The 26,741-nt window shown below is 38.6% G+C and overlaps 1 protein-coding gene across 2 annotated transcripts in view; it reads right to left on the reverse strand.

Moving 5' to 3' along the window:
• The window catches only part of siah1 (siah E3 ubiquitin protein ligase 1), a 38,439-nt gene extending 12,447 nt beyond the window's left edge, over positions 1–25,992 (reverse strand). Inside the window, exons 1-2 of one of the 2 annotated variants that reach the window (XM_030137113.1) lie at positions 25,823–25,992; positions 6,805–6,861 (exon numbers count right to left, since the gene is read on the reverse strand). In XM_030137113.1, the coding sequence (XP_029992973.1) occupies positions 6,805–6,814 (10 nt within the window). In that variant the 5' untranslated portion in view covers positions 6,815–6,861; positions 25,823–25,992. Of the gene's footprint in view, positions 1–6,804; positions 6,862–15,470; positions 16,741–25,822 lie in introns of those variants that run through there. The other variant, XM_030137112.1, reaches the window with a different exon arrangement.
• Between the last annotated feature and the right edge of the window lie 749 nt (positions 25,993–26,741).

Consider the following 26,741-nt stretch of genomic DNA (forward strand, 5'->3'; position numbering starts at 1 on the left):
TGGTGGTGGGGGTCCCGGCACATCACATGCCCGTTGAAGTTTTTCTAATGAATCAAAAAACTTTTTCTTTTCACACACAAATCAGACCCCCACGCATTAAAGTTCAGAAGCTCACAGACTTTCTGGAATTCTCTGAAGTCGTCATTTCATTAGTGTTTCTTCAGCAGCAGCAAAACAGAAGCGCAACATTATTTTCTAATCAGACATAGATTCTGATTTTGTTTTAATAATAATGTGAAGCTACTATCATATCATTAAATTAAAAATACTCCAATTCATCATTTTCAACTATGTAGAAATATATATTATACCTTTAAATCAAAGGTGTCAAACATACAGCCCGTGGGACAAAACCAGTCCGTCAAAAGGGTCCAGTCTGGCCCGCGGGATGAATTTGTGAAATGTTAAAATTACACTGAAGATATTAATCATTTTAGTTTAGGGGTCACATTCAGCCCAAATTAGATCTCAAATGGGTCAGACCAGTGAAATACTATCATAATAACCTAGAAATACTGACAACTCTAAACCCTTCTCTTTGTTTTAGCGTAAAAAAAAAAATTAAATGACAGGAAATTGTTTACATTTACAAAGTTTCCTTTTACAAAGACGGGGAGAACCTGAATAAAGATAAAAAACCTGAAATGTCTTAGGAGAAGTGCAATTTTAACACCATTCTACCTGTTACTAAATGTTTTGTGTATTTGTAGATCCACTGTGATCTGTGATTTGTAATGAACATGTAAATGATAAACTGAGGCACAATATGGTTAAAACTGCACTAATTTTTCTTAAGAAATTTCAGTTTTCTCACAGTTGTTCATATTTTTCACATACTTTAAAAAGACAGTTTGGAGATGTTAACGTTTTCATAACAAAATTTTACTTTTTTCACTCTAAAACACATAGAAAAGCTTGGAGTTGACATTATTTATATATTATGTTATTATTTTACTGGTCCGGCCCACTTCAGATCATACTGGGAGGATGTGGCCCCTGGACTAAAATGAGTTTGACGTGCCTGCTTTAAATTTTCCCCAAACCCTGAACGTGGATCTTCCAGTTAGCCTGTCGGTGATGCTGCCAGATACTGGGCTAACTGCTGGGGTGAAGCTTGTCGGCGTGAATGACTTGGACACATGCCAGCTGCAGAGGTAAAAACTGGATTTAATGAGAGACAGTATTAGCTAGCTGTCCCTGTGTCTGCCTGGCTGACTGTAAACACATCTGCTGCGATGGAGATAATGCCTTTGCGGCTATTATTAGCCCTTCTTAGATAGCTAGCATGCTAGCAGCAGCGCTAAGAGCAGAAGACCAAATTAGCCCAGGACATTTAGCCAGACCAAGGCCAGGGTCACACTGCGCTAGCATGCACAACTGAAAGAACAGACAGTGTGGCTTTGTAAAGGCTGTGGCTGACTACATACACTGTAAAATGTGTTACCTTTAGGAATAAACGCTAAGAATGTCTCCTTTTCATGATGCTCTCAATTCAGCTGAAAACCTTTTATTCCACTAGTGTACAATATTTTCTTTTAATATTAATATACTTAAGAATACTTATGTTTTGTCCGTTTCATGCAATTCCTGATTATATTTCTCAATATTTCTTAAAAATTTTATTAAAAATGGAATTGCCTTTGTGGACAAACTGTGGGATATAAATTACATTATTTAAGCAGCTACGTTTACAACTCTGTTTACATGTTTAGAAAAGAGGATTTGTGGTAATACTGTCTAGAAATATAAAGTGTCATCATCTTGTATGCATGACTACTATACAATAAATGCCAACAGTTGGTCTACAGACTGTAACACAATCATTCTTCTTATGTGCGTAAATGTAAAAATAGCCTGTGTTCAGTCTGCTCATTACCTGCATACACAATAAGCAAATGGCTGACGAATCTCTATTTAAGGACTGAAGCAGGTGTAGTTTATGGTTAGGTTTTCCATATGATCTACTCTTCAGTGGTATCATACAGACTGTGTCATTATAAAGGACAGTACCGTTAAAACTCTCATACTCTGCTCTCGTTTGTTTAAAAACTGCCCGTATATCAGTGTATTATGGTATTTTTGTATCACAGACTGTTGCACTAACTTATGGGTGTTGTAGCATTACTGACACTAAACAAGTGAGTTTTTTTCAGTCCATTTATAGCAATACTTTAGCACCTTTAGCACAGTGAAGTGTTCAGCTTTAGTGGGATTTTAGTGTGATCACTTCCCCCAATGTATCCTAATGCAGTCACTTCCAATAATGTGCAATCACCCTGTATAATGTGAATATGTGCATACATGTTTTATATGAATAAGTCATGCAATAATCCTCTGCAGCTTGTGCAAAATCCCATGTTCTTGCAATATTTATTCAAACATACATGGACTATTTCACATTTTATGTCTATTTTTATTCTACTTTAGTTCTATTCTAATTTTATGTTTTGCAGCATTTTATATTCTAGTTTCTTATTTTACTTTCTAGTTACTGTAATTTTCTGTTCACTCTATTCTTATTTTAGGTCGTATTTGGTTTTTTATTCATATTGTTCGCACTGACTGGAGTAGCACTGGTAATTTCATTACACACACAATGACAGTAAAGGCTATGGGGATGGCTAGTCGCTATGTCATCATAGTCTAAAACGTTACTTCCATGTCCAGAAGCGGAATATTCGAAACATTGTAAGATGGTGCAGTGCTGTGTCCCGTGTTGCAACATCAGAGATGATGTGAATAAAACTATCTCTTATTATCGCTTTCCTCCCAACGAAAAGGAGAAGCAAAGATGGCTGAAGGTGGTATGGTAAGTTGGGTCTCAAATGATGAACAATACAGCGTAGTGTAGGCTAGCATCAGTAGCTAACGTTAGCCAACTAGTACTAGTGCTAAACATTAGCTTATATAATGTTACCTGTCTATATGTACCTTCAAAGCAAAATAATGTGTGTGTGTGTGTGTGTGTGTGTTGTCAGTTATATTGTCAACTAACCACATGGTACTTATTCTAACATAGCTATTTAAACACTAACGTTAGTCGGAACAATAACGTTAGCTTTATTGCTAACACCCTTATGTTCACTAGCTACTCGCTCTCACCTTAACCTCGTCGCTCCTCTTTTTCACTGACGCCTGAACTTTTTCTGTCAGACTTCCACCTGGTATTAAACTAACTCTTATGACTCTTTGAACTGACTTTGGGAAATCAGCAAAGTAGGATGTCACTGTGAGAAAGGTGAGCCGGTCCTGAGCTGCAGCCATTTCTGTTTACGTTAGCAGCAGGGGTTTGGACATGGAAGTGATTCATGACGTCACATTAGCCATCCCTATTCTGATTCTGATTTAACTTGCAGAGTTTGTGTACTGTGCTGTTTTACTGCTGCTTAAGAATAATTTCAAAGAATTACCAAAAGGCCATCAGCAGCAGTTTGGCTTCTGAATTTCAACATGTACAGATAGTTTAGGGTTATATTGGTGTGTAAAAAGATCAGACTCCTTAAGTTAAGGTCATTAGTGGAAACACTGGTCCACATTTTCCTGCATCTAAAGCTGCAGTGTTCATTTCATCCAGATACAACAAAATTCTTGCACATTTGTAGTGATGCAAAAAAACAGGCAGAATTTCTAGTTACATGAGAACAACACAAAGCCATCACTCAGCCTGAGCCTCCAGAAGGAAGAAAATGAGTTCCAGTTTAGTTGAAGTTTGCCGACATTGAACGAGGACCGAGAAAATTCTGATTCAGATTGTGGTTTGTGATTTTGTCTCAAAAGCCCCACAGTCATGCATCTGTTCGCAGCTCAGACAGGGTGGAAATGTGCCAGTCAGTTGGCCGATACTCAACTGGTGGACTAAAATGTGAGGCGAACTTGGTTTCAGTCATAACTTCATATCCCTCGGTGGCAGTGAATTTGTTTTACAAACATTTAAGTGGACAAACAAACAGGAAAAAAAATCCACCCTGGCTGAGTGAAACCGAGGCTACAAATGCCCTTGAACATTTTCCAAGAAAGAAGACTTGTGATCATTTGATACAACTGTGTGTCTTATTACAATTCGCCGTCCACATGAATCTCAAAAGGGCTTTTTTTTTCTCCAGCCAATCACAGCTTACAGACATGTCAAGTACTTTTCAGTGGCTTAGACATTTCTTCTGACACAAATCACTGACAAAGCAGCGACGATAGCCATTTGGCATCATATAAGACCTCAAAAAACAACACACCCAACTGAACACAATATGTGTGTGTGTAAATTTAGCAACACTCTGCTGACACTTCAGGGCTGTAAAGTGACGCTGCCAAGATAAAGACAAGGTATGGAAACGCAGCAAGGGCTCCGAGACACTTTATTCTTAGCAGGTGTCTCGGACAACTGAACGGCTGAATTAAATTTGCTCAGACTTGTGTTTCGCTTTTAATGTCGACGCTGACAACAACCGGCAGCTCCTTAATTATCGAACCTCCCTGAAGAGCCTCAAGAACAAAACTGCATGTACAGATGCAACAACTGGGTATAAGTGAGACAGAAAGACTGAGTCAGAAAAGCAGATAGAGGGCAACGAGCCCAGACTGTGACAGAGGAGTGGAGACAAACGGTGACTTGGCACAAAAGCGAATAAAGGCTGGAAAAGGAGGAGAAATGGTGCTTTAGAAATTTAAAAATGAGAAAAGACAGTGTTGTGTATGCATGTGTTGACAAAAAAAAAATCTCATCAATGTCTCTGTGTGTCAGCATCATGTTCTATCTGAATCAATCTCCAGTTGAATGTGTGGGGTTGTCAGGTTCTGTTCTATGTTCCAGTCCTGTGGTCTGGATGCAGATCAATCTCCCAATAGAAGTGGGCGGGACTTTCACTGGAGGAGAACTCAACTAATTCAATCCAAGTCCATATATGACTTCTATCAGTGATCAATAGGAACTATATTGATATCTGTAACCATTTACATGTTATAAACCATCAAAATATGGACCATTAGAAGGAAAGGCACATTTTTAATATTTCAAAAATTCAAAAATCTAAATTTCTCATAACTGTCAAACTTTCTAGACATTGTCCAAAGGAAGCGACATGTAAAATTTTAAATGAATCCAAACAGTAGTTTTGGAGAAGACTGTTGAAATCTAGACATTGGTGATCCTGAGTTGACCCTTTAAGGTCACTGAAGGTCAAAGGTCATGGACTCAAATGAAAGTCCATATATGACTTCCTATTAGTGATCAATAGGATCTATACTGATATCTGTAACCATTTACATGTTATAAACCATCAAAATATGGACCATTATGAGTAAAAGTACATTTTAAAGATTTCAAAAATGTTCAAATTCGAAAATCTTAAGTATTTTCAAAACAGTTATCAAACTTTGTAAACATTGTCCTAAGGAAGCTACATTTAAATTTGAAATTAATCTGACCAGCAGTTTCATGAGAGATGTTTGAAGAAATTGCAAACGAAAAGGAAGACTACGAAGACAACGAAGGAAACAGCGCCTTCACAGTGGCTCATGGCCTATCGGCTGGTGAGATTAAAAAAAAAAGAATAAGTGTTGTGTATGCAAGAAACAGGAACATATAGGTTAATTCTCTAGACCATGGAACTGATGAGGGTTTGGAGTTGATCCCCGAGCGTCTTTAATGTCAGCTCACTGCAACTAATGTGATGCTAAATGCTAATGCTAGGTCCTGTGTGTGAGCATTAGAATGGGTGAAATGTACCGAATTTCCCTACAAGGATAATAAAGTAAGTTAAGCTTTAAAAAAAAAAAAAAAAAAAAAAAAAGGGCAGCATTTAAGCCAAAAGTACAGACATCACAATGTAAATCCACTGGAAACGACAAATCCAATCCAGAAACAAACCTGCTCAGGATGCTAACATACAACTAGCCTGGGGTGCAATTGTGGGTCCTATGAAAGCTAAACGTTGTCGACCCTTTATAAAATCCAGTGTCTTGCCGACTTGTCGGAGAGGGGGGTACATGGGGCAGGAGCAGCAGGGGGTGCGGTCCATAACTAGCATACCTGACTGAAGCTAAAGTGAAACTTAACATACTTTCAACGTCCGACTCCCGTCCTCTATGCCTCTATTATACAGCAGACCTTACACACAGTTTTCACAACTTCTAACCTGTATCCACTGGACCTCATCCACTGCTCTACGGGCCCCCCACAAATGCAGGGCCCCATGACTTTGTCACGTTTACCCCCCCTCCCCTTTTACAGAGCTCCAGCAACAAGCACAATAATAAGGAGCAGACTGACACCACATGAAGGGAATTTCAGAAAACAGATCTTTAAATGACACCAACACCAGGGCTGTGAATCTTCACTGGCCTCATAATTCATGATGTCTCCAAACAGGTAAATCTGAACTCTGTCTTATTAAGAAAGGGTTAAAAACAACATCATCCACCTGAATCTGTAACAATGACAACAAAATCCAAATCCAAATCCTGGCAGTGCATCATAAAGAGAGCTGGAATTCCTAAAAAACAGTTTGTTTTTTTCATAGTAGCTCTAAGAAATGCTCCTTCCTGCATCAAAGTGTGGTAAAATATAAGAGTTTTACCATGTCGCTCATTATGTCGCAAGTTAATCCACAATTCAATGCAAGAGGTTAAAGTAGCAGCGCAACTTTACAGCTTTACCATCCGGTCTGAGGCTGAAAATCCAATAATGAGCATTAGAGTGTGTGTAATTCTAATGTACGCTGCAGACTCTCCATTATTGATCAGTGCAGAAGTGGGCATGGCGATCCATCTCAGAATCACAGCCCCTAACAATGAATCATAAATACGCACCTTCGTCCATAAGATTTCCAAATAAGGCTTTCGTCTTCTCTTGAAATGTGGGGACCTCTGAAAAAGAAAGAAAACAGGGTGTGAACCAACAGAAGCTGAGAACAGGACAGGACTGAACCGATCAGCAGCCACGTATATGCATCATATTAATGCTTTCATATAAAACGCAGCGACAGTTAGTGCCTCATGTTTGATTCCTGTTAGTGTTACTTGGATACGAGTCATCTGAGGTGTGTTCATTCACCTTGTGGTTCATGAACGTCTTGTTCTAGTTCTGTCATTTCTGAGGGACAGTATTAGACACGATTAACTGTCAACTCACATTACGACGCGAGTCTGGTTTTACAGTTGTCTACAGCAGGGGTGTCAAACTCATTTTGGTTCAGGGGCCACATTCAGCCAAATATGATCTGAAGTGGGCCAGAAAGTAAAATAATAAGTGAAAAAATTTTTAATTACATCATGATAATGTTTACATGTACAAAGTATCCTTTACAAAATGTGAAAAACATGAACAAACTGAAATTTCATAGGAAAAACACATTCAATTTGAACAATATTCTAAGTCAGCTTCTCATTCACACGTGTGCTTACAGTGTATTGGATCTACAAAAGCACAAAACATTTAGAAACAGGCAGAATATTATTAAAACGGCACTTATTTCTCTCATGTTGTTCACATTTGTTCATCTTATTCACATTTTTTGTGAAAGGCTAGTTTGCTAATGTTAAGATTTTCATGTAATTCAACTTTTTTACACTAAAACAAAGAGAAACATTTGGAGTTGTCACTATTTAAAGGTCATTATGATAGTATTTCACTGGTCTGACCCACTTGAGTTCAAATTTTAGCTGCATGTGGCCTGAACTAAAATGATTTCAAAACCCTTGATTGTTAATATCTTCAGTATGATTTTTATATTCCTTTTGTTGATTTTTTGTTCATTTCATTTGTTAATTTGCTCATTTTTGTTCATTTTGTTACATCTGCTAACTATCCTTTAAAAAAACATGAAAAACCTGAAGTTTCTTAGGAAAAATAAGTGCAGTTTTAAGAATATTCTGCCTCAGTTTATCATTTACACATGTACATTAAAACTTACAGATCACAGGGGATCTACAAATACACAAAACATTTAATAACAGGCAGAATGTTGGTAAAATTACAGTTAGTTTTCTTAAGATATTTCAGGTTGTACATGGTTGTTCATGTTATTCCCTATTTTGTGAAAGGACAATTTGCAAATGTAGACATTTTCATGCAATTTAACTTTTTTTTACTTGAGGTTGTCATTGTTTATACAGGGTTTGTACACATTTTTCAAGGTCCAGTTCAAGCACTTTTAAGGATCTTTTTCAAAATTTTCCAGCACAGCACCTTATCGCTGGGGTAAAATCCGTATCTACAGTAATACATATACTCATGATTATTTTTTTCACTTTTTATCATGATGATGTACATTGTATTATGCTACAAACATCTAAAATTACATTTCATAATAGCAAAAAGTTTAGAAATCAAAGGAAAACACAGTTTTATCCAAAAAAAGGGAAACTACTTGGCATTCTTCAGACACACTCACACCGAGACAAAGATTAAAATAAAAATGTACTTGTAGTCGACCTGAGAACACCTGCTAATGTTCTTTTTTGACATAACATTTTATTTTTCAAAATGTATCACCTCTTTGAAACGAGCTTTGGTTATAATTGCAATCACCTTCAAGCACTTAAGCTAAAATTCAAGCACTTTTCAAACCTTGGAAACACAACACGCAACACAAGCCCCTGTACGAACCCTCTTAATAGGTTATTATGATAGTATTTTACTGGTCTGACCCACTTGAGATGGAATTTTAGCTGCATGTGGCTGGAACTAAAATGATTTCAACACCCTTGATTGTTAATATCAGGTCAGATCGGACCCTTTAGTGACCCGGTTTTGGCCCACAGGCCGTATGTTTGACACCGCTGGTCTACAGTCTCTTTTTGGTGGTCATCGCAGCGGTGTCATCAGTCTGTCAGACACCAGGAAGGATTCAGCCCAGTCATGAAACACACAACGCATTAAAGCCACTAACTACGCTGCTAATGTGGTGTGTACTAGAGTGGGCTCCTGAAATCATCGATCCCTGCTGAGATACCCTTCTCCACTCCGCCGTCTTCCCAGAACTCTTCATCTATATTTCATAAAGCAGATCCAGCTCCAGCTATGTCAGGACTGTCAGTATCATAATGTGCCGATGCAACACGATGATGGTTTTCTAGACAGACGAGTCTATCCAGCAGTACTCTCATCTGATAAGACTCTTGAACATCGTACACATCTGATCCAGTTAGTTTCACTTTCACATGCACACAGTCTCAAAATAAACAGTTTAATCCTTTACAACCCACAACTATTTTTTGAATTTTTTGTGAATTTCTCCACATTTAACCTTTCCTAAGTGATTTATCACTAGTTTTCACCATGTTATCCTCTGCATTTTTTAGTGAAAATCATGTATTTTCCTGTATTAAATTCACTGATCATGTAGATGTTCAAGAGTACATTCAGCAGTTATTACATCAGAAACAGAGAAAACTGAGGAAGTGACTTTTCCAGCAAAATATATCATTAACTGAACAGAAAAACAAGCGTCTACATATAAACTACATGGGTTTTACTGGTGAGTTAATGTTGCAGAAGCTGATTGTGTTTCCACGTCCACTACGGAGCCTCTGAACGTCAAAAAAAAAAGACATGTGATGCCACTGAAAAGCTGAGAAACAGCATTTTACCTGAATTATTTACATGTATCGGTAGAATTAGTGGTTCAAAGGTTATTGAACTTTTTAAATAAGTAGATGCTTTATGTCTTGGAGCACAGGTGTCAAACATGCGGCCCACCAAAAGGTCCAGTCCAGCCCTTGGGATGAATTTGTGAAATGCAAAAATTACACTGATATTAACAATCCTTTTAGTTCAGGTTCCAAATTCAGAACAATTTAATCTCAAGTGGGCAGGACCAGTAAAATACTATCAAAATAACATAAATAAAGACAACTCCAAACTTTTCTCTTTGTAAATGTAAATATTTTCATATATTTACACTAAAACAAAATATAATTTTGCAAAAAATGTGAATAACCTGAACAAACATGAACAACCTGAAATGTCTTAAGAGAAAAAAAGTATAATTTTAACAAGATTCTGCCTCTTACTAAATATTTTGTGTATTTGTAGTTCCATTGTGATCTGGAAGTTATAATGTACATGTGGAAATGATAAACTGAGGCAGAATATTGTTAAAATTACACTTACTTTTTCAGTTTGTTCATGTTATTCACATAGTTTGAAAGGATAGTTTGTAGATACAAACCTTTTCATCATGTAAATTTACTTTTTTTTGCTCTAAAACATAGAGAAAAGTTTGGAGTTGACATTTTTTATATATTATTATGTTATTATTTTACGGTTCAGCCCACTTCAGATCAAATTCAGCTGAATGTGGCCCCTGGACTAAAATGAGTTTGACACCCCTGTCTTAGAGGGTTAATTGTTCTACTGTCTTGGTCCCAGTCTACATGCATGGGGGTGTCATTGATTTATGGTTGAAATCATGTTTCCTCTGCAACAATAGGTAGCGATATTCACTCTTTCAGCTTGTTAACCTACAGCAGGGGTGTCCAATCCTGGTCCTCCAGAGCTACTGTCCTCCATGTTTTAGATGTTTTCCTCTTCCAGAACACCTGAAGGTCATTATCAGGCTTCTGTAGAGCTTCATGATAGTTTTATCATTTGAATCAGGTGTGTTGGAAGAGGGATACATCTAAAACATGCAGGAAAGTAGCTTTGGAGGACCAGGACTGGACATCCCTGGACTACAGCCACTGAATACAACAAGAGTCAATAGCAAGTTAGCAATTCATCAACCCAGAGAGACTGATCTCATGAAATAACGTTGTATGTTATGGCATTTGGCGTGCTATACGTATGTATTTTGGACCTTCCGAGTGTTATTCAACGCCATCTGATCGCATGTCAACTTGCAGCAAGATCTCTGGTTGACATAACCCTAACGCTAATCCTCCGTGCATGGTATTTGACGCAGCGTAAACATACATGTGGAAATCTTATGATGCGTACAGAAAACACGCCAAATAAAAGTGGCGTGTATATTTACATGAGTCATGTTATCACATTGACCGAGAGGTTTAACTGGAACAACAATGGGCAGAGTGGGAAATTTGTACATCTCGTACTTTGTGCCCCTTTTACTTTTTGTGCAGATTAGATGCATCATGTTGGACTTCTGGGTCAGAACACCTGGTCCAGTTCCAGATCCACTTTAATGACATTATCTGGGTGTGTTAGTCCCACTAGTAAAACTTTCACTTCAGTTGACATTCTAACACGTGTAGATGTACCTTTAAAGTCCAGTTTTAGTCGCACTAATGCAATAATTCAGTTTTTTAAGTGTCAAGTAAACCCACTGACTGCATTTCTAGAAGACCAAGATTTTTTTAAATTAATTTGGCTCATTTACAACTTCATCTATTTCTTTTTCTGTGTGTGCAACCCTCTCTTAAAACATCTTTTTTCTCTGCAGCTTTTAACTCAATTTGAGAGGTTGGCTTTTACGGTTTTAATGTGTAGTAACTTTACTGTTTTTATTAATTCTTTTATGTATTTTATTTGTTCTTATGTCAGTGTGCAGCACTTTGGCCAACTGTGTTGTTTTTAAAATGCTTTCTAAATAAAGTTTAGTTGAGAGTGTATAGTCCAGTGAAACTTCCTGTAATTAGTCACCATGTAAACAAACTAAACCAGGATCCAGTTTGATCTGGACCCAGACCACCACCTTCAGTCAGACCGAAGTTTAACACCTTCAAGTTCAGTTTGGACCTAAGTGAAAAGTCTCAAAATTCAGGTGAAACGAGACGGATGTGACGGCGCCATAAATTAAAATCTTCATTAATAATATCTAGTGCATATCAGATTTCTGTCAGATGTGCACATTGAGGTTAGAATAATAGAAATGGTAAATAAATGGAATTTTCCTGTGTCGCTTTCACTTTGTTTTTAGAGTAAACAGCTTGTACTGTATTTCCCATCACTAAGCACCTGTCAATCAACAACAGCAACGTCAACTCCTGCATTTCACTAATTGAGTTTCACAAAAGTAATTCAGTATTTTGACTAATCAGCTGCTCCAAGAATTTCATGCAGTTAACTTATTAAAGCGGCTCACAGCCTTATTTATATCTTTTTTTTAAAGTCACCTTCATTCTAGAGAAATGGTCACAAGTTGCATTAAAAAAACAGTTTAATATAGGAAAAATATAACACAATCAGGAGGTGAAGGAATGAAATTTCACCAAATGGAAACACAGTTGGAAATATTTGATATAAAATAAGTACAAGACCAGGGTATTTAAGGATGTTTTAATCCAGAAATGCTCCATACTGCGTTTGCTTTAGTAAGTTCTTATTAGTTTCAGTGTTAGTTTTAGTCTTATGTAACAGAGGCGATGAGGGGTGAGATTCAACAAGGGCAGACGAAGCATTACATAATAAAAAACTGTAAATTAGAGGAGAGATAAAGTACAAGTGAAGATATTCTCATTAATTCAGAAATCTAATTACTTTTAATTTACTATTTTTTCCATTTATTTGTTTGTTTTGGTCCATAACATTAATCTCGGTGCACAAACAGCAGTCGTACGATGATACCGTGAACAGGAGGCAGTGCTCTGTGTGCTCCATCAGCATTTGAAGCATCACTGTTACAAGGCTGAAGGAGAGAAAAAACACCCGACAGGTGTGAAAATACAACAATCTGACAAACCGTGTCGCTGTGTGTGAACTGTCAACAGACGGATGAGCTTCTCCTCTCCACTTCCACCACTGTTTCACAACGCCATGACGCAGGTAATGGATAATATTGTCTAAACAGTGTCTACCAGCACTGTCACACTGTATTTAACATGCAAAGTTTACATGCACACAAATTATCCAACCATGTGACTGTGGCGGCGTCATGAGGAGGAGGGTTACACAGAACGCAAGCATTATTAGTTGTCATCACGAAAAAAGTCTTAAGAACTGTCACAGTAAATGTCAAATCACTGTTTCTTTGCAGTTTAAGAGCTGAGGTTTAGTGGAAGGTGGAGAAACTAGAAACATCTGTGGTTGTAAATTATATAAAAAGTAAAAAAAAAAAAAAAAAAAAAGACAAGAACGATGTAAAATGATATGAGATGAAAAAGAAGAAAAAACACCAAGATACAGACCAAGATGATGCAACTTTTTTTTTTTTTTGCAGTATTTAAATAGTTATTTCATGAATTAAATAAATCGAAATAAAACCAAAAATACAGAAAAAGTTCCTAATCACTGAGATGAAAACTATGTTTTCGCCAACAATAAATTAACGCTTCAGATAAATGTATATAATTTCAAATTATACTGGGAAAAAAGGTGCAAAAAGTCAGTATTCTTTTTAATTATTAAATTGTCCAGCCATATTTTGACCAAAATAAGATAAATTGTACATTATTTGCTTATGGTAGATATAAATCTATAGTACACAGGCATGAAACAAATCATTATTTAATTTTACCACTGATTTTTACTTTATTCATCATGTTATGTGCTCAAATGTGCCTTAATGTTGTTAATTTGCATGTGAGAAAGCTGCACATTTGGGATACATAAACTCTTCCCAAAGTGAGGATGAACACTGGAGAGTAAATTTCCATACAGGGTCAGTCAACTTTGCCACTGATTTGTTTCCCCACGTACTGAATGCAAATCCTTACGTCTGTCATGTTAATGTCTGACTTGGCCGCTCTTACCTATTGTTATCAAAGAGTTCTGATGCATGTTTTTTGTGAATGAAGATTAAACGCCGTCATTGGAGAATCTTTGCTCTAATGTGATTGTGAATGCAGCCAGTGTTGGGCTAATGGAGCCGTGTGCAGTAAAAGCATCATCATCATCATCCCGTGGAAGGAAAAGCAGGATCGATTTGGATGTACCCACTTTCTTTTGCAAACACCATCAAGACTCCCATTTCCGGCAAACCTCGGATCATTTAAGAAAAGCTAATCTGATTTATTGCACGAGTCATTTTTGTGCTGGCACTTCAATCTTATCTACATGAAACACACAAAATGCTTCCAGGTACATAGGCATTAACTTCACATGAAACTACATTTACTTTAAGTTGCTCTGCAGCAAGTACCGACTCGCCTTAGACAAAACACACTCATTCACACACACACACACACACACACACACACACACACACACACAGACTATACAGAAAGGCCGTTCACTCCAACGCCTTCAGACCGATAAAAAACAAGCCACTATGGATTCTCCTACTTTTCATGCGAGGAAACACAAACTATAATTATGCCGCAGCTAATGCACATAATGTTCCAGTTTCTAGCAGAAAAATCAGGCCTTAATTTCAGAGCACAAGTGGAGGGGGAGGCAGAAAACAAGGCTGGGCTTCGACACAAACATGCCATTCTTTGTTCTCAACTCATGGCCCACTCTGCTCTCAAACACACGCTTATTGTACAGTACGCACACACACACACACACACATATACAGGGCAGCATATAACTCACGATAAACACATTTGCTTAGAGCAGGAGTGTCAAACTCATTTTAGTTCAGGGGCCACATTCAACCTAATATGATCTTAAGTGGGCCAGACCAGTGACATAATGTAACATAACATTCCCAGTTTTTCTGTTTTTGTGCAAAAAGTAAAAGTGGAATTTTAACAGTCGTACGCCTCACCTTCTCATTTACACATAAACAACTTAGAGAATGTAAAAAAAAAAAAAAAAAAAAAAGGCACAAAACATTAATAACAGGCATAATATTGTTAAAATTCCACTTATTTTTCTTAAATTCCAGAGTGTTCATAGCTGTTAGATTATACACATACTTTTTTATACACATAGTATTTTATATATGTTATATTTTTATGCATGGTATGATCGCTTTAAACGTTGTATATTCTAGTATATTGTACTGCAATGTTGTGGAAGAGCCCAACCGGGGACTGGAGCTGACAGTCAGCACTAGCTCTAAACTCTATATGCATCACATCAGCTGCAAACTTGTAACTATGTTTGACTGCACTGCCCCTGTCAAACAAACAAACAAACAAACAAATAAAAATGTCAAAGGACAGTTTGCAAATGTAAACATTTTCAACATGTAACTTAGCTTTTCCACTAACAAAACAAAGACAAAAATTTAGAGTTGTTTTCATTTAGAAGTTATATTTATTTTACAGGTTGATCCACTTGAAATCAAATTAACTGAATGTGGCCCCTGATCTCAAATGAGTTTGACACCCTCGACTGTTAATAATGCAAATTCATCCTGTGGTCTGGATTGGACCCTTTGGCGGGCCGGTCTTGGCCCACGGGCTGCATGTTTGACACCCAAGGCTTAGAGCTTCTTCTGAGCTCACCCACAGCTGCAAACCTATTCCAACTAAAGCTGGTCTGAGTGCAGGTATTTATGACACTTAACAACACCTTGGCTACAGCTTCAAGGACGGTAAAACACATTAAGCTGATGAAAACCTCGAGTGCATTACCCCCCAAGCACCCACCCACCCCACCCAACCCCCACCCCCGAGTGGTCATTCACCTTTAGTCCTGTGCACGTTCCTTGTGGCTACGCATGAAAACAAGAGTCTGAACAAGGAATTCCAGGGCGGAGCTTGAAGCGCTACGCTAGCCGGCCTCGACTTCACTCGGACCAGAGACATGGGAGCAGCGCGCTCATGCAGTCCCCCACCGCCGCCGCCGCCATGTTTCTCCGGCCTTTTCCATGGAAACCAGCGCACACAGTCCCTGCTGCCATAAACATATCCCGAAAACAGAAGATCACATTTCTTTCTCCTGATCCCGCGTTGAACGGATGGAAGCCCATGAGGGTCCGGGGTGAACTGGACTAAAACAATGAGGGCTCTGTCTACATAAGGTTAAAAAAAATAAAAATAAAAGAACCTCAATAGGGGAAAGCACATCAAATATATGACATATGTAGAAGGAAAGAATAAGAAAATAGCAAACTATGCGATCACTGGAAGAACGGGAAGGCACCGGTCCTGCCCATCAGACCCAAATGAATAAAAGAAGAGGCAGCCCTAACACCAGGCAGTTGTGTAAGGTGCTTGGACTGCAGACTGATACACAAACTGGCTGATGGTTTCTATTACACACCAAAGTCTTTAGTCTAGAGTGTGTATTCACTCTGTCAGTGTGCCACTCCCTGGCTGCTCCCAGTTCAGCCTCCAGGAACTATAAGACACCAACAGCCACTGCAGCTCCTCTCCGACGCAGGATAACTATCCTTTCACATGTTCCACCTTTGTTTCTCATGTTGTCTGATCATCTCGGACACAGTTTCGCCGCCTCGTGTTGGCTTTTTTAAAAAAAGGCAGGTCCTTTACCCCGAAACCGCTTCGCAAAAATAGTAGCCGAGCGTTAATTTCCACTGGCGAATAGTTGTGTGAAAAACAGATCTTTTTAGGTATGTTGGACCCAAAAGAAGTAGTACTCGACTCCAGATCCAGAGGCGAGAAGGGAAAGTCCCATCCCTCTCCCCCTGACTATTTTCCCCCCTTTCTTCTTCTTCGTGTTCTTTTATTGGTGTTGCCTCTGTCCCCTTCAGTGTGGTAAGTGTCACTGCTACTGGGTGTGTTTGTGTGCGAGACAGGGAGAGAGGGAGAGAGAGAGAGGAGCTAAGCCGGCGTCCAATGTCAGCCCAAACAGAGCATGCTCACTCACACCCTTCCCCTTTATCTCTCGCCGAACACGTACACCTCTCCCCATTCGATTTCTTTTTAACGCCGTCTCAAAAAGTTGAAATTTGGTCCTGCACGCCACCCTCCGTCCTGCGTTTTTTTCATGTCGACACTGGTACTTTTCCTGCCGTTATGCTTTCTGGCATGCTTTTCCTGCCTCGCGCCTGCATATTTTGCCTTCTTTCTCCTCGATGGACATTTCCCCCTCCCTCTGCCCCCTCCCTCTGCCTGACTGTGGTTGTGCGAGTCTCAGATTTCAGCCCCGTCTGGCTGCAGGCTGTACCACCAGCTGCCCTTGTTGACACCGTACCTCGTTTCCTCACTACCTTTTCGTTTCCCCTCTATCTTTTGGACTTTAGCGCAATTTGCCATGATCAAACAGCTCCTGTATGATGCCCAACGACTTAATGTTACTTAACCCTTTAACCCCTGAGACATTATTTCAATAAAACAGGCTGTTTGGAATTTGCAGCTGTAGAAGTGTCATAAAAGCCGCTGTGAGAACGTGCTTGTGTTCCCTGCTCTTCAGGAATGCTTTTACTTTCAATATCTGGCAGTCGTTCTGCTTTACTGTGTGTTTTAGGGTCAAAACAGGGTGGAATAACAGAAAACGGCAAAGAGAAGAATTGAAGTCTTACAGGTTTTTACGAAAAAAGCCACTCAGAATGTACATCAAGAGATTTACGATGTTTAAAGGTGGGGTAGGAGATGTTTTCCTGAAGCATTTTTTTACTATATTGTTTAAAATCCCCTTCACACCCTGATTGCAACTAATTAATTAAATGCTCTAACACAAAAATAAAAATTGTAGTCACATGTGGAACGGACAGGACAGAAAAAACACCATCCGATCATTTTAACCGGCCCATCAAAATGACTGTAGAGTCTGACAGACATATCACTAAACTGTCATTTGTACATGTAGCTTTGCTCGAACCGTTTTTCCAAGATCTCCTACCCCACCTATAACATCTACTGAACAACAAGTATCTGAATTTTGGCCCAGTAGTTTTTGTTTTGGGACTTGTTTTTCCCCTAAATCAGTCCAGCTGCTATTTCACACCTGGTTGAACTCTAAAAAGCAGTTACATGGTTACAACTCAGTAAAAACATAATAAAAAAATAAAGGACAATCACGACAACACTGCAAACAACAGTAAAAACAACAAAGGAAACATTATAAAAAAAAACAATAACAACAAAAAGCCCAAACCATCTAATTTTATGGTGAGTCAGTCTCACTCACTGCTCTGTTTTGCCCCCCATTACACAGACGGCAGGGGGTGCACTGAGCATGCTCAGATGTCTACGGAAAGCACAAAGTCTATTCTCTCTGCACATTTTAAAAATGTTCCTATTGAGTCAACAGCTGCAGCTGAATTTTTACAAATATTTAAAACAAATCCTACATTCATACGCTCACCACAGACATGCCGGGGGTTAAACGGTTTTTTAAAAAAAAGTCACAAATTTGTTCCACTGCCACACATCAAAACAATGAACCTTATTCCATCTTAAAAAGTTTATTTGTTAGAGTAATGTGCTCTCCCCCCTCCGTTGCTACTGTCACTGAATCCCCTCTTCCTTTGTAACACACAAAGCTAAGCTGCCTGGAAAAGACGTCCGAGTGAAACCAAAATATCAGTGGGAGCCAGAATCCGTCTGCCAGCGGGACAGGCAGGGATACCTAGCTTAGCGCACACACTAGCCTTGCACCTCGCACGCAACAACAGATTCGGTCACATATTCACTTAGAGCTATTTGTGACAAACATATGACAAACTTAGATGTGGCCCCTTAAGATGTCATAGACTGTCAAACATACATGTCCATATGCATTAAGACTGTTAAAAGCCAAGAAAACTTGTTTGTCAGGGTTGTTACACTGTCAGAATATTCTTAACTGAATATTTTGATATTCACTATGTAATAATCGTCTCATTCTGTTGTATAAAAAACAGCTGAGACATAAATGTTAAATTTCACCATAATCTCCACAGTTTTCCACTGAGATCAGACCAGCGATCGTCACCTGGTTTAACCCTTTAACCATATCCTTTAACTTTTACTTAAAGGCCAAAAACCTGCATAATCAGCCTAAACTTGAAAGAACAGTAATTCAATATTCTCATTCAAATGATAATTATCACAACTTTTTGATCGTGTTGGTCAGCTCTTGTTTTAGAAACCATCCATGCTGCACTGTTTCTAGAACCATTCTGTGATGGTGAATAAAGAGGAACCACTGTTGTAGTTCAGAAACTTCACAGAAGTCACAATATTGTGACAAGCAACATAACTGACTGAAACAGACCATAACTCCAGATGGAGTTACCAAATGTAGTTACCACCTCCCACCAATAGATGGCGGACGTATGACCCTTCAATCCTAACACCATTTCAGGGCATGTTTCTATTCAAAGTGAGGAAGTAGCTCCAGTTCAAAGGCGTTGTCTTGAGCCGGTTTAGTAAGTAAATAAGTAAAGTTTATTTAGTTTTAGTTTGGATAGATAAGGACAGATTTGTCTACTCTGCTGCTTTGGATAAAAAGGTACTAAGACTTAGTGCATTTTACTTTCTACTAATGTTTAAGTTCATCTATTTTTTAGGATAAGATGGAAAAAAAAAAAATAAAAATACAAAGAAAACTTCCATGTAAATATGGTCAAAGTTCAATTTTACCAAAAGTTACACAATCCAATATGGCTGCCGCCCTGTTTCATCACAATATGCAAATTAGACGAGTGCATTTACCTCCATCATAAACTCTGGGTCAGACCCAAGTACATACTGCCCTTTGGTAAAGCATGTCTCAGTGTTTGGTATAATAATATAATTGCATAAGGCTGGAGGATCAAACAGTCACTATCACAGAGAGTATTTTATTACTTAAACACACAATTATAAACAATGAATGTCTAAATTTTACTATGTTACAACATGGGCAGCTTTGCAATTCACCTGTAGAAGAAATGACTTCTTTGTAAAATAACTAGTTTCAACTGTCGTGTGGTTTATGGCAGTCCACACACCAAAAAAAGAGCGTTTTTAAAAATATGTTCAAACTCCCAGAAAGCCTCAGATCAGCTCAAACACTCAGTTTATTTAAATCCAGGTTAAAAACCCACCTGTTCTCAGCTGCATTTGAATAGAGTTCTTATTCAGAAGTTCACATCTGCACTGTTTCTTTTAAGCTTAAAGTTTTTATCTGGTTTTTTTTTTTGTTTGTTTTTTCATTTCATGCCTATACTTTTTATTACTTCCCCTGTACCCTGCTGTAATGCTTTTAATGTTTTATATAAGGCACGTTGAATTGTCTTGTACATGAAATGTGCTATATAAGTGGGGGAGTGTGAGAGCAAATGAATAACAGGTCAAAAATGTAAAGTGCTTTGAGTGTCCAAAACAGCACTATAGAAATCTAATCCATTAATAGTAGTAGTAGTAGTAGTATTACTAATAGTATTATTATTAGTAGTAGTATTATTAAATAAACCTGCCTTGCTTTCAAAGATTCAATTTTACTAAAAGTTATGCAATCCAACATGGCCGCCGGTCTATGATGTCACAATATGCAAGAGACAAGTCCATTTACTCCCACCATAAACTTTGAGTCAGACCCAATATTTTTCTCATTTACACTATGATTTTATCTCTAAACGCTTCCAAGACACAGCTTTTTGAAATCTGGATGTCAAAACTGAATGTGTTTTTTCAAAAATACTCCAGCGCCTCAGGGGTTAACAAAGTGATAAAATACATCAGTTTAATTGGATCCAATTCCAGGCCGCTGTGATTGGGCGGAACCGTGCACAGCGGACAGAGGGAAGGCCACTCGTGTCGGCTTAGCCATTCTAAAAACAGGTGGAGCGTCCAGAGACTTGTTAAGGTGAAAAAGGAGACGGCCGGCCTGCAGCTGCACCCTCGGTCGCGTTCTCCTCCAAGCTCCGCTGTTCACTTTCTAAAACCATACGAACGAACACATGTGCAATCAAACCCTCTGCGCCGAGCTACAATGAAGCACAAAAAATATGGACACAAAGACGACATGCTGTGACACACACACACACACACACTCTGAGCTATAAAGCAGCAGTAGTGTCACTAGCCAATGCCCATGGTGTGTTATTAAAGGGGCAGGGCCAGCACAGACAACAATGAGCCATCTGGACCAGCAGCAGTTCATCACCAGAGACCAGAACACTTCATCACCTACAGCGAAGGCTTCAGAAGAGGAAGACGGAGAAAACGCACAAAACACACACAGGCCATTAGCATCTTTAACGCCCTCTGGTAAAGCATGTCTCAGTGTTTGGTGTAATACTATAATCACATAAGACTGGAGGATCAAACAGTCATGGCCACGTTGACTATTTTATTCCTTACATATAATCATAAAATGGAATATTATCACATGCATTTCAATATTTAGTTTTTTTTTTTGTTAATTTCATTCATGGATCATTTGATGTTCAAGCATTTTATCATAATTCTTCTCAATAACCGATGTCTGAGTTTTTATGTCTCACTGTTTTGCAAGTTTTTGTCATGTTCTGTTTATAATGTTTTGGTCTTGTTGCACTGTTTTATTACATTTTATCATTTCTCACCATCAACAACTTTAAAACATTTATTATCTGGTTGTATTTTCTTAACCAATTTTGTTGTTTTCAACTTGTTTCATACATTATGTTGCTTTTGTGTTGCTGTGTTATTTATCGTTTTCATCTTGTTTTATGTTTGATTAAGTTTTCATCTCGCAACGTAACGTTATATCACTGTTCATCATCAAAAACTTCCTGCCACAGACCAATAGCAATACTTCTAATGACATTTTGGTTGACAGCCAATACTGATAATGATGTTACTTTCAGTTTCTTTCTTTTGTTTTTCCTGTTATTTACCCCCTTTACCAAAAAAAAAAAAAAAAAATTAAATTAAAAAAAACTCTAAAAACTTATCCTATTTTAAGGTCTTTCAGTCCTTCATCACATTATCTTTCAATCAACACAGACGCAAAAACATAAATTTAACAAAAAACATTTAATATAGCACAAAAATAAATGTTTGTCACCACTGCCATTTGTGAGAAAAAAGCTTATATACCGATACTGAGATTAGCAGATATCAGATATCACTAATCATCTGTCTCATTATGGCTTTTACAAATAAAATTTAAGCTTCTTCAGCTTTCACTTCGCTTTAAACACGGACGAAACCATGATTTGATGTTTATTGTGGTATTGATCGATGTCAATTTATATGAACGTCTGTATCACAACAACATTTTTAGCCACAATTGCACAACCCCCGCTGAAACAAGACAAAAAGAGCAGCAGAAACACATCTAGCCTGGTAGATTAATTGCGTTAAAAGCGCGCCTTGGAGGGGAGGTGGTAAAACTAGCTGGGGCAGTGTTGAGCACGAGCCCAAATTTCCATGTGAAACCATTCCTTCTGTCTTCTCCGCCTAAGGTTGGGCTTGGCTTTAGTCTAGTTTTACACCACAGACTCCCACTGTCATGAGCAGCAGCCAGAAACTTTCATTACTTAAGGAAACAAATTCACTCCACCAGGACAGGATATGCATTTAAAAAAGTGGTTCATAGATCTAATTATCACAGTTAATGACATCCCAACAGCACCGATCTGTTTGACAATAATGAGTCGGCTCTGTGGCCCATTTAGTGGTAAATGAAACGATAAGATCTGTAACCATGTTTAACCTTTGTGAATACACACTAACGCTTGCATTTCAACTCAAAATATGAAGCCCGTTCAAGAATTCTGAGGCACAGATCCACGTTCCGACCCATCAGAATATTAATTATTACATCTGCAGCCGCCTCTCTATAGGATAGAATCACTTACATGTAAGCTCTGGATGTTCATTTCAGCCAAAAGAGAGGTAAACCACTGTTGCTGTTCCAGGAAAGTAAGCTTATACCGCTGTGTGCTGCGTGAGTGACCAAACCAATGAAAGCGTAGAATGTACAAGTTAGGAGCCAATTCACTTTTAATGAGAGGTTCTCCCATCTGGCTCGCGGCTAGATTAGGTAACAGAGGGAATCACTCCTAAAAACAAAACAGAAGGCGATGCGACAACAAGTGGAAAGGATTACACACGTCTCCTGAACGCCGCTAATCCTGCTTTTTGTTTAGCGAGTCCTTCGAGTCAGTGGTTTTTCGAGAGTAAAACATCGATTATGGGACTGTCAGGACAAGGTGAAGACATGTTTTATGATATTTCTGAGACCGCGCTAGAGAAAGGGAAATGTTTCCAAAGGGACTGTGTGTGTAGATGTGAGCCCAGACCTCTGATTTAATCCCTGAATGAAGAAAAAAAAAAAACACCACCACAAACATTTTCCTCAGGTGTTAATGCTGTAACTTCTTTCGCTTTGGCAGTCACCTTTTTTTTCCACAGCAGGAAAAACAACTGAGTAACAGCGCAGCTTAGCAGCTTGTTACCATGGAGAAGCCACACAGAGCTGGGATATCAATACAGAGGCAAACCAACTCCGCCAGCAGAAAAGCCTCACACCTTGTGTCTTAACGTGTAAACAGAGATGTGAGCGCACACACAAGCACACACACGCAGAGTAATAAAGCAAACAGGGAGTCCCTTTGGCATTAGCAGCCGATCTAGAATTACCTCAGTGTTCGAGAGATGTGACTCACTCTCTTTTACCCCCCCACCCCCACCCCCCTTCTCTATTTTGATACCACCTCGGGGCTATCAAAACTCTACTGATGATTTAAATAAGTGTATTATTGCTTCTGTTCAACATTTAGAGCCAGCATCAGAGACGTACACAGACTTTAGTCATGACACACAGGGGATATTCCGATAATGCTCCAGGACTTAAATGTAGAAGGTAGAGGTTCAACGTGCCTTCAGCATCAGACAAACAGCAGGTTTGAGGATAAAGGTTGATGTAACAAAGGCAGATAAAATAAATAAAAAGATGACTTGATCTCTGCTTAGCTCCTGCAGCCTTTATGTTAAAATGAAATTCAGAAAATCCATGCAAAGCAGCATTCTGCAGTCATGAGTGTAAAACTCTGAAGAATAAACAAATCAAAGTGTTGACTCTCTGCAATCCTTCAAACTAAATATTTAACACAAACTTCATATCCAAAACTGAGAACTACATCCCATTGAAGTCGATGTTTACTATCAGTAAGAGAGCTCCCTCATTACATCACCCACCTGAGCTCGTTTTCCAGTCGGAAAAAAATCCAGCAGCGAAGGTGATAACTGAGAAACACCACTGGTACAAACACCTGCCACAACATGGTCAACCATTAGCACAAAGACACTTATGTTTTCCACACTGCTGAAGCCACAACATCAATGCAATCAACCATTAAAACACTATAATCACAGATTTCATATTTTACAACTAAAGAGAAAACTATAAACAGAGTGGAAATCACTGATATGGACGTCTTATTATTACTATGTTATTACATGTGCAGCTTTGCAATTCAGCTGTAGAAGAAATTACATACTATTTGTAATATAATTAGTTTCAACCCTAGTGTAGTTTATACCACTCCACAAAAAAAGATAGAATTTTTCATACAATTTTCTGAGAATGGGGATTTCATGAGGATGAATCTTCCCTATCCATGACATAAATCCTTATCATCTTGGCATCTGTCAGCATCCATTCACATATGAAAACCAAGCTGGTGGCTACATTACTAACCTGCTAAGCCTCTCTAAAAGCTACAGAAAACCCACAGGTCAAAACAAGTTCAGCTCTGATGCTGCAGCATTTGCAAACATACAACACTATACCATATACAGTCCGCCAAAAAAAAAAAACAAAACAACAGAAACTAGTGTCCAAAATAACAAATCTGAAGGGTTTTCAGGTTTCCATACATATAATTCTGACTGCTGCATAGAGCTTTAGCTTCTGTTTCCCCTTTTGTATTAAGTGTAAACTGTCTACCTCTCGTTTATTCCTACATCTTTTTTCCTCGCAAATCCCCCTTTTGTTTTGTTAGTAATCAAATGTTAAAAGGGAAAAAAAAAAGACATATGCAGGTAAGGGATTGAAGGTACAGCAACTGCAAAATTATTGTCCATTCAATCTCAAAACAAGTGCTGTGTGCTTGTTTGTTATAAAGTGTCCAACATGAGGGTAAAGCATTAGTTGTTGATCATATAAACCATAGGAAGAGGGAAGACTTTTCATCCACATACTCTAATATTAAGTGACAAACTGACTCCAAGTCTGCACCAACAAACGGATAATTCGGGCTTTTATGAGAACTCCATCTGTCTGGACAGTTAGGCACAGATATACAAATAGCAACAAACTAATTTGCTGATGGTCCCTAACTCCATTGGTGTAGCTCCAACTATGATGCCATCAAAGTTTTGTTTTGGACAGCAGAGTAAATACGAGTCTACAGGTGTCCGTGTTACTGCAGCATTCCTGTGCACATTGTACCGGGTGATTAGTACCGCACATCGGAGCCATCTAAGACACAATCATGAGGCAAAGCTGACATTCAGCCGTCCTCCTCTTCGAGGCAGGTCAAACACAGTCACGGTGGATCTGACACCAGTCCCAGTCGTCACTTAGTAAACATTAGTCATCACTTCCTCCACTGCCGACACAAAACCAGGTTGTGCCAGTATCACCACAACACTAAACAGCACACAAAAGGTTTCTGTTGACCCGGACTGCCCTGCTTTCTAAGCAAAATGGCCCTGTCTGGTGAGGCAGACAACGGCAGAGCCTGGCTAGCATCAACTGTTAGAGGCATACAAGGCCTCGTCTTGCCGTAAAGCAGCACCACCACATAGCACAGTAGCTAACCCAAACGGTGCCTTATTAGCTTAGCAAGTAAGCAAGCGAGCAAGCGAAGAAAAAAGCTAAATGCGTCCCATGCAAAGTTCACTGGACGCTGACAACCACGTTTACTCACAAGATATATCAACAGAATGCACACCACAGACGAATGTGCATCTTAAAACGTCAGGATAACAAATAAGAGAGCGACGCGGCTAACCAGCTTTTCAGCCAGCACTGCTAGCTAACAGCCAACATTAGCACCGCGGCGCTAATGAAGGAAGCTAACGTCTGCTCCAGCGGGCTGTTGTTTTCCCCACACACACTCCTATGCACTCGAAAATCCCAGGTTTCACTCGCCATGGCACACCCGCTTACCTCGGACGAAATATCCTTGACTTCACTGCAGATAAAAGGGTAAAACTATGAGGGCTCGGTGGGCAGAGGATCCCTCTTTATCGTCTTTCATTCGTTGCCTCGCTCTACACATTCGTTCTGCTCCTGAAACAGACGAGACGCCAGGCGTTAAGTACCAGCCGCTCCGGAGCGCGCACAGTTGTTGAAGTTTGTCGCGGGAGCGCGCCCTGCACGAATCGCAGAGCTGTAGCAGTGAGTCGGTTCAGTCGGATGAAAACAGATGAAAATGAGGAAAACACTGACAAGCTCCAAAAACACTACATATATATTATTGAAAACATTTAGACACTGAAAACACATGTACATTCTGTAAACAAGACTGAAAAATTACACTGGTCTACTGTTCTGTTTTGTTTTGTTTTGTTTTACAAATTATCTGCCTCCAGTGGTGGCACCAGGGGCAACTGGAGGGCAAAGAAAATGTGGGGGACAACAACAACAACAACAACATATATATATATATATATATATATATATATATATATATATATATATATATATATATATATATATATATATATATATATATATATAGGATATATATATATATAGGATATATATATATATAGGATATATATATATATATATATATATATATATATATATATATATATATATATATCCTATTCATTATACTTTATATAGAGGGCAGTTTTAGGTAAAATCAGGTAATACTTCATGTATTCAAGGTATTTGTTAAAAACTACAGCATGAACCACTCAGACCTTCTGTTATGATGATTTAATAGGTACAATCTACTTTCATATATTTCTCTAAACACATCAGGAAAACATGCAGCAAACAAACAGCAATGCCAATGTATGCAAGTTAATAAATGTTGAAAACAAAATAAAACTAATAGCCTAACCAACTAATCAAA

Source organism: Sphaeramia orbicularis, chromosome 6, assembly GCF_902148855.1.
Source record: "Sphaeramia orbicularis chromosome 6, fSphaOr1.1, whole genome shotgun sequence".
Taxonomy (NCBI): Eukaryota; Metazoa; Chordata; class Actinopteri; order Kurtiformes; family Apogonidae; genus Sphaeramia; species Sphaeramia orbicularis.